Source organism: Lactuca virosa, chromosome 4, assembly GCF_052849685.1.
Source record: "Lactuca virosa cultivar CGN04683 chromosome 4, Lactuca_virosa_CGN04683_v6, whole genome shotgun sequence".
Classification (NCBI taxonomy): Eukaryota; Viridiplantae; Streptophyta; class Magnoliopsida; order Asterales; family Asteraceae; genus Lactuca; species Lactuca virosa.
The window spans coordinates 476341873-476351780 of NC_136429.1; the positions used below are offsets into that span (position 1 = coordinate 476341873).

At 38.6% G+C, this 9908-nt stretch overlaps 1 protein-coding gene across 1 annotated transcript; it reads right to left on the minus strand.

Annotated features, from left to right (window-relative positions):
- Positions 1-375: 375 nt before the first annotated feature.
- Positions 376-9060, minus strand: LOC145106870 (uncharacterized). The gene is made up of 3 exons (XM_079043796.1): positions 8405-9060; positions 7307-7364; positions 376-511 (listed from the first exon to the last, which is right to left on the minus strand). The coding sequence occupies exons 1-3, from the start codon at positions 8694-8696 to the stop codon at positions 376-378; spliced, it is 486 nt and encodes a 161-aa protein (XP_078899922.1). The 5' UTR covers positions 8697-9060.
- Between the last annotated feature and the right edge of the window lie 848 nt (positions 9061-9908).

The following is a 9908-nucleotide window of genomic DNA, read 5'->3' on the forward strand; positions in this document are numbered from 1 at the left end:
TAGGTTGCATGTAAACTTAGGGTTTAAGTTTTTCCGCTAAAATATGATTTTTTGTAACCTATAAATCTTATCGGTGGTATCAGAGTCATTGTTTTCAATTGAATATGCATAATAGTTGAATAGATCAAGATTAGGGTTTATAGAAATTAAACACTAAGGGATATAAAATTTCAACTTGGGCTAGGGTTTTTTGATACCCTACCTCCACCCTTATTTTCGAAACTCCTAGGGTTTCCTTATTTGATAATTATTTTTTTAATTGTTTAAAATAGTGTCACACCCCCGGACCAGACGGCGGAAACGTCCGGAGGCGGATGACTTCATTGTGCAGTATCATAACAATTGAATATAAATGAAACATAGCAAATCCTAACATCATACATTAACATTAAACTTACATTGTTCACAAAACTTGCTCTGTTCAAAAGTTGAACATGAAATAACAGAAGTAGAAATAGTATAATGCAGCGACGCCAGTCTTCGATCGTGGTGCTTACCTGCTACTAGATCCCTGAGAATACAAGTTGTTTTGAAAAGCGTCAACTAAAAAGTTGGTGAGTTCATAAGCATTTTCGTATAAAAATATTTTTTCACTTGTTTAGAATTGTTCTCGTTGTACTTTCAGAAAATCCGATATTTTCTATAAAATCGTTTGGAGTCTCGTTCTGAAACCATGGATATATGCTTGCATGTCATTACTTTTTATTCATCCTTATAAGGAGTGGTTTTTGGAAAGTAATAAAATTTATAAAGGCGAGCTGTAATTGAGAATAGCTTTTTTGAGTAGTAATAACAATTAGTTTCCAGAAAATCCCATGTTTTCCAAAAGGAATATAGTTGTAAATCTCGTTTTCTTATCGGGTATAATTGGGTGTGTGTTTTAGGTTATCGTTTTCGAAATCGTATAAAATCGTTTACTCCAGAAAATCCTATGTTTTCCAACAGGAATATAGTTGTAAATCTCGTTTTCTTATCGAGTATAGTTAGGTGTGTTTTAGTTTATCGTTTTCGAAATCGTATAAAATCGTTTACTCCAGAAAATCCTATGTTTTCCAACAGGAATATAGTTGTAAATCTCGTTTTCTTATCGAGTATAGTTGGGTGTGTGTTTTAGTTTATCGTTTTCGAAATCGTATAAAATCGTTTACTCCAGAAAATCCCATATTTTCTGATATACAAAATAGGGGTCTTAAAACCCTAAGACTGGAGAGTTGTGAGAAATCAACAGGCGATTTTGGACATTCTGTAACGCCCATGTTTCTGGGCTAAGCACTAAAGATGATGTAATAGTATAGGTTAACCTTTGTAACTCGTTTTAAAGTAATAAAGAGGAATTATGTGAATATTATTTGAATATTATGTGCTTATACTTAATTATTATGATTTAATTAATTAAGGGTAAAAATAAGCGTCGAAAATAAATTTTAGATAAAGTCGATATCTATGAAGAAAGTTGTAGTGGTTGAAATAAGGATTCCGGAGATATAAAGAATACCGAAATCCGAGTTATAACGAAGAAGTTATGACCTATCGAAGTTCCGCGACAAAACCGGCACGGCGCCGAATGACGTAAAAAGTGAGTTTTTGATAAACTACTTTTTAGCCTTGGTGATTTAAATGAAAGTCGTAGTATTTGTTAAAATGAGAATTTTCATAAAAAGAACATCCAAATCAGACTTCGTATGAGGAAGTTATGATTTGTCTAAGTTTCAACTTAGCAGTAGACAGCTAAAAACTCGAAATTTAGATCGAGTGATTTTTAGCCAACACAACCTAAATGAGAATCGAAGGTCTCGTCAATAGTAGTACAACGGTAAAAAGACAGACGAAAACGGACATTGGATGAAGAAGTTATGAATTCTTAACGGATTTTCCTGTCCTAGTCTGTTAAAAATAATAATATTAAAAATAAAGTCAAAATTAGCCGACGGAGTCTAAACGAAAGTTGTAGAGTATAATCTCGCCTATGCGTGCATATAAAGAACGTCGAAATCGGAGCTCGTATGCGAAAGTTATGAATTTCCCAACTTTTGGGCACAAAAACCGAAAAATATTGAAAACCGAGAAAATTCGCATGGCTGGGATCCGGACACGTCACCTCGCATCCGAGGCCGCCTTGTGTCCGCTACGTGCTCACTGCTGATTCGACCGAAGATGCGGCCCAGTTAGAAGTCGACGCGCCTCGCACCGGTGGCAGGTCCGAAGCGAGCCACGTTTCGCCTGCTAGCTTCCGACGCGTGTCGATGACTCCCCTCGCATCCGAGCCTCAGTGCTGCTGCCACGTGTCCCTTCCTTAGGCAGGAGCTCCGAACCTCGCACCAATATAAAGGGTGCGAGATTTCCTTGGTAACTTTTGGAATTTGCCACTTTTTCACCCTAAATTCAATATTTTTACTAATTCGACTTCCCCCGAAGCCCCCGATATCATTTCCAACACCCGAAAAATGTTCCGAAGTGCCCGAGAAGCTCGAGAAATTTATTTTTCGGTTTGAAGCTCAAGCCTTGCAGGGCCTGGTTTTTGGGAAAACATCCTGGTTTTATCGGAAACAATTGTTTTAAGAGACGAGGTGCTGTCCAATCGTCGTCTTATCATGTGAGTGTATAGTCACTTTCATCTTACACATAGATATGAAGTATTTTATATAAAATACGTGTTATGTGAATATATATATTGTTTGTTTATTTGAGATGGACGTTGAATGAGTGATTTATACAGGTTTTTAAATAATTTAAACTGTATATGTATTTTATATCTACAAAAATGTTGGGTAAAACATGGGTAGATGAAATAGTTGGTATGTGATGAAAGATGAGTTGGATAAATGAGATGATCGGTGATATAGATCATGAGATGAGGGTGAGTGGTAAAATATGATAGAAGCACTTACCCAAACGTTGGCCCCTGTCATTCAACAGAGTAAGAATGACAACCATGGACTATTCTAGACGGTCCGTGGAACACTATCAGGCTCGCAACCTGTAAGTGTGTGAACTATATGCTCATCAGCTGTACTCTAAAAACCCATTGACATGTATTGCAGGTGAATTCCCGTGAATAATACTGTCGATAAATGAGAGCTATGGACTTAGCACATGTTGTATAAACCCTGGCGACGATGTGACTTCGTGCCTATTCCTTTGGTTACCTTGGCAGCTATGGACTTAGTGCATGTTGTATAAAGTCTGGCGACGATGTGACTTCGTGCCTATTCCTTAGGATGAATCCTTAGGAATGAGTGATAGATGATTCTTAGGGTAAATCCTTAAGAAATAAATAAGATAATGGGGTTGAGTAATTAGGTTGATTGTTTGATGTTTAAGCATAATAAATTTATTTATTGTGGGTTGAAAACCCTATATGCTTACCAGGCTCCCAAGCCTGACCCACTCAGTTTGTTTGTATCACAGGTATCGATACGAAGCTACTTTACACCGAGAGATTAAAAAAGATGTAGATCATTAGTGTAAATGAATGTAAGTTCTGTTTATGCTTATATTTCTGTATTGACGATGACATCCCAATGCTTTAAATGAATAAAATACATTTCTTCGGAAATGATTTGATAATATATTTATCATGTTTTTATGGGAACAAATTCCGCAACATTTTTATTAAAAGGGTACTCTGATTTTTATAAAGCATAAACAAAATCGGTCTTTTCTGGCCGAGAAATTTGGGAATTTCACACATTCCACGCAATGTAAGTGGACGATCAACACAACGAATGTGGACAATCACTACCATGCATAGGGGCGGTCAACACAATGTGCCAAATTATTTATGAGGTTTTCCTTACATAAATTTGTAAATAACATTATTATATTCTATTGAATCATTATAACCATACTAATATGACGGAGGCCTGTCTTGGCATTTCTCAGGCGCCCAAATCGATTAAAGACATTTGTCACCCTAGACTGGCCGGTCTAGCTGTAGCGAACAGCGAAGGTGCGGAGTGTCAACCCCGTATAGATCTATACATAAATTCCCGCTCTCCCTCCAGGAGACTCTGGTTACAACTCTTTACAGGACTTTAAACGTACACTAATATGTATATATATTTAGGTACATTGGAGATTCGTCTGACTAGAATACTAACAGATTTTTCCCTTGGTGCAAATCGTTGAGATTCGTTATTTATTAATTGAATAACAATAGTTGTACTCGTTGAATAGAAATATCATTTTCGTTTCGTAACATTAATTGTGCATTGTTGACTTGGTATATCGTCTCGTTTTGTTTATTGAAAAATAATCCACAATGAATCCTATTTATCAAAAATGATCAAATATTATAGATATTGGCAAAAATGACCGTTCTTTTCGTAAATTACTAAATAAGACCCAAATTTATCGGAAAGGTGTCAAGTTATGACTTGTGTAAAGCTATGACTTGTGTAACACTATGACTTGTGTGATGTTATGACTGCAGTTTTATGACATGCGTTTTTCAGCTTTATGACATATAACTAATCACTTGTTTTTCTGAAAGTTTTATGACGGCAGTTTATGACATGCAATTATTTCTGTCATAACAGCCCTGTTTTGTACATTTTCTTGAATAAAATTTTTATATCAAATATTTATAAATAATCACTAATAGTCATAATGTTCCAAATGTCGAAATTCTAGAAATGGAAGCAACATAACAAGGTCTATTTATTAGCAACTTTTATTTCTAAAATGATAGTCTTGTGTAGTGGGGTGTGCTGGACATACCCAAAATTTTGTGGAGTTCTTTTGCAAACAGAATATTCCTTATGATGTGACTAAAATATTGTCCCATCGTCATGAGATTTGTAAAATTCCAAGTTTAGGAAAAACTATCTTGAAATAACGTTTCAACACACACACACACACTCCTAAACATACGAATACATGCATCTATCCAAGGATTTAGACAAGATTTGACTTGTATTCTCCCCTAAAAACAATAACAACTTCGAAAAAGGTAGGGGTATGAAGCTCACCTTGGTTTGATTTGTTGGGTGATTTGGCTAGATGATGAGGAGTTTCCAAGTTCTAACCCTTGAAGAGTTTGATAACTCCTTGAACCTTGGAACTTCCTAAGAATATTAACACATATCTTCATGTGTAAATATGATGAACTAAACAAGATAATGTATAGAATCACTAACCAAGAGTTGAAATACTTACTAGGGTCTAGAGGATCCTTTGAGGAATTAAAGTTTGAAGCTTGAACACGTTGAGAGCATTTTAGGAGTTCACAGGATGTAAAAAGAAATGAGTTTGTGAAAGGAAAAGAAGGGGTTTACGCTCTAACACATGGGGATAAGAATTGATGAGATGGTTGCTTGGTTACATGGAGGATATTACATGTTTATCCGTGAATACCTTGGAACTTGTTGAAATGTTGCATCATAAAGTCAAAGGAATTTGTCTTATTCACATCTTATGCTTTAAAATAATATCTTTTGAAATCTTAAATATTATTTTAAATGATCAAATTTGGCATAAAATGGGGGTTTAAGGGGTCTAAGTTGCGAAATATACGAGTTTGGAGGGATTCCCGACGTCAAAATACTTTAAAATGATGAAATGGTCTGAAATGGTCCAAAATCCGGAGTCAAATGGGGGATTCCGGAGTCAATCTTCCAATTCCGGAGTCAAATCAGGAGTTCCGAAGTTCTTCTTAGATTCCGGAGTGGAGTCTTAAATTTGCGAGGGTCCGAAGTGGGTAACGAGGGAGTTCCGGAGTCAATTCAGTAGCTTCTGGAGTGATTGGTATTTCCGAGCAGGTTCGGTTCCGGAGTCGCACAGCAGCTTCCAAACTCGAGATTGCGAAGTCAGCTCATCCGGAGTCATTTCCTTCCGAGGCTGCGAGAGCTTCCGGTGCGAGATGGCCCGGTGGCTGGTCCTTCCGGAGTGATGCGAGACCTTCCGAAGTCAGCAGTTCCGGATCAACAGGTCGCCCGGAGCGAGATTGTCCGGGTGAGGAATTTCGGAGCCAAATCCGAAGGTTCCGAAGTGGGGGTCCGAATTCGCTTTACACATTCCGGAGTCAATAGAGTTTCGAAGTAGGTGAAGTTCCGAACTAGGAGGGTTCCGGACCGAGAAAGGAGACTCCGAAACTGAAAAGTGTATTTCCAAAATGGGCTCGATCTTTCAAGTTTTCTCCTTTCATTTTGAGTTGATTTTGACTAAGGAAAACTACATAGGGAGATTTGAGAGAGATTTGAGATACATAGAGAGATTTGGGAGAGATTTGAGATACATATCCGCTTTGCATTATAACATTACACGGTTCATTAGGAACCATAATGTAAACCTTAACGTTTTAGCACAAACCTTACAATAGTCGTTGTTTACATGATGACAGAAATTCCTAGCCAAAAATACTAGTTGTGACAAATAGAATAATTAAAATTAGATTACCCTTATCCCTTGATTTTCGAAAATTTAGATGGAAATGGATTAGGATTAAATTTAAACTATTTGATTAATAGTTAATGATAACTAATTATTTAATCCTCATAAGATTTAAATTAATTTAATTAATTTGTAACATCCCAAAAATACAGGCCAAAAATTTCATTTTTAAATACGTTATTATAAAACCAACAATATAAGAAAACATCCATAATAACATATCATGTCAAAACCAGTACTTCAATAATCAAAGCATGTCATCATAAAACCATATCAGAGTATCATGTGCGGAAAACATAGTGATGCGCTGCGATCGAGTCGGCTCCTATCCTTTGAAAACGAAGTACCCAAAACCAAAACTGAAAACCGTAAGCACGAAGCTTAGTGAGTTCCCCATCATACCACATACCACATAACACATAACATACATAATGTCGGGCAATTTTGGGATGCCCGACCTACCCTGTCCGACCATTCTGGGGTGCCGACCTACCCTGTCTGGCCATTCTGGGGCGCCAACCTACCTATGTCTGGCCATTCTGGGGTGCTGACCTACCCATGTCAAGCTGTTTTGGGGTGCTGACCTACCCTTCAGTCCTAACAACTGAACTCCGAGGACTATTTCACCCCCTACTACTACTACCACACATATCATAACATAATCATACTGTCACGCATATCTGAGGTGCCCGACATATCTGGGGTACCCGAACTACCATTCGGTCCTAACAACCGAACTTGGGGACTATTCCCCTCCTACTACCACAATCACGTATAACATATCATGCTAGCACATAAACATACCAGGTAGTAGCAAACCAAACAATTATCACAAAGACAATCATCTCAACTATAATCAACTATTAGTGGGTCGACCTTGGTGCCTTAGACCCACTTCTACTGGAAGGTAACTCACCTCACACTGCTGAAGTCCCGCAGACGAAACCCCGGCTGCTGGATGACAGCTTCCCGAACTGTCAATATCAAAAGAACACTCAATTAATAATTGGGTTCCAACACAAAAATTATAAGTCAACGCTTGGGGTAAAAGACTGCTTTACCCCTATCTTAGCTTGATTCAACTCAAGGCCCACTCCAAAGGCCCAAAAGTTAAACTATAAATCAAAGCCCAACATATGGCCCAATTTTCCAAATTGGGCCCAACCTTTAAAAGGTCTTACCCTAAGCCCAACCATTAATTCCAATCCAAACAATTGGCATTTCAATGGCCCAATGTCTCATAATCATCTAGGCCCAAACTATGGCCCAATTTTCCAAATTGGGCCCAAACCTTCATATGGGCCTTACCCTAAAGCCCATTAATTAGTCTAGTACATATGCTTGTCTTTGGATGGCCCATTAATAGCCCAATCACCAAACCCCAATAGAAAGGCCCAACTTAAGGCCCAAGTAAGATTAGGGTTTCACATAAAATGACAATTAGGGTTAAGTGTTTCTCACTTAACCCATTAAGTACTTAATCCATTAAGTCCATCACACTACTAGATAAGTCATATGGTGTGATTGGGTGTAATTCACAACTCCATTCCAATGGCCCAAAAGTAGGTCCCAATAAGTCCAAGGCCCATAATCCAATATTAGGGTTTTCTAAACCCTAATTAGGATTTCCAATCCCATCATTATCCAATAGGCCCAAAACTTAAGTCCTTAGATCCTTTACGGTTCATTAGGCCCATTAAGGTTTCACTAGGCCCATTAGTCACATGTTTGGGCCTTTAGGTCAATTAGGGTTCATTGGGCCCATTAGGGTTTCATTGGGCCCACTAGGGTTTATTAGGCCCATTAGGGTTTTAGGCCCTTTGTCCAAACATCCCAACGAATCAAACACAACAAGCACACCGCCACCCAACACGGCGGCTGGTGGCGGCAGGAGGCGGCAGCCACCACCTCACGGTGGTGGTTAGGATTTCTTTTCATTATTCCAATTCCTAATTACATTTTACAATACAACTCTCAATTAACACACACACACAACTAAGCTAAACACACACACATATAACCACATTGTGGTGGCCGACGGTGGCGAGTGGCGGCAGCCACCACCTCACGGTAGTGGTGGTGGCCTTTTCTTGGCTTTCCGACCAAACAGAACACACACCCACCCTATGGCTTGCGAATTGGACCCTGCCACCCACCTGGTGGCTCACAACGACGGCAGTGACAACACAAACGGCAGCAATGGCGGCGCAGCGGCAGTTAACGGCGGTAGGCAGCAGCACACAACGAAGGGTGGTCTTCAAGAGCTCATTCCCGGTGACAGCAAGGTAACAGCCACACGTAAGCATCGCCTGAGATCCGGAAGCAGCCACCTACCTGGTGGCGTTCAGCGAACAGCGGCAACATCACATAGTATCTGGCAGCAGCTGGTCGTCAACGGAATGGTCAGCAACAGCGACTAACAGCGGCGGCGAGGGTGGGCAACTCCCACCGGATACGATGCAACGACAACGAACAGAAGAGGGATGAGGAGTAAGTGAATACGACGAGGCAGGAGGTGGCCCACGTTTTTAGAGGAGGGACACAGCGGTGGCTCGGTGGTTTGTTCGGCGGCCCAAAATGTCTGGCATCAACACTGCGGTGGCGTCCGACAGCTAGACCGACGGTGGTCAGGTGGTGGTCAGTTACGAGAAAGTGGCGGCTGGAGGACTTCCGATGATGACGGCTGTATCAATCATTAGGGTTAGGGCAATGCAACAGTTATATACCCGCTACCCTAACAATCTTCATCCCATAATGGCAGGAATGGTCCCTCCATATAAAATCTTTTCAAACCAAGGCCCATAATTTACCTTTTCTACCCCGACTTCGGAAATTACTTTCAAATTCGATCCCTAATAATTACCAAACGTACCCCCGCTTCTAAAATCCTTCTCAAATCAACTCTGTAATTTACTAAACGGTCCTCAACCTTCAAAATTCTTTACAATTTAATCCGAAAAATACATTTTAACCCCAACTTCTATAATTGTGACTTTTAATTCCTCGAAACCAACACCTTGCTCAATTATTATTTATTTTAGGGCTTCTATCCGTTAATTTATTTATTTATTTAATAAACGGGGTGTTACATAATTGTTAAATAAAAAATAAAGATTAAATATTAATTGGTTTATTTTAAATTGAATTAATTCTTTTAATTTCGAAAATTTAAATTAAACCTAATATTTTAGAAAAGTTTTAAAATACACATTATATATATATATATATATATATATATATATATATATATATATATATATATATAATTATAAGTTAATTTCTATATGTATAAGATTAAGTCAGTTGGATCGCTAGTATGCCTTATTCACGAAACTGAACTATAAGGGGGTATAAGGAAAACTGCCTAAAATGGTAGTTGAATGGGTGTCCACTCTCACCCACTGCTTCCTTGTTGGTGGAGGGTCGTTAGTAGAAAGGATCTGATAGGACATTAACTTCATTAAAAGTATAATGCAATTAAAGTACTAGAACTCTTTTATAAAATCCCACTCTAGTTA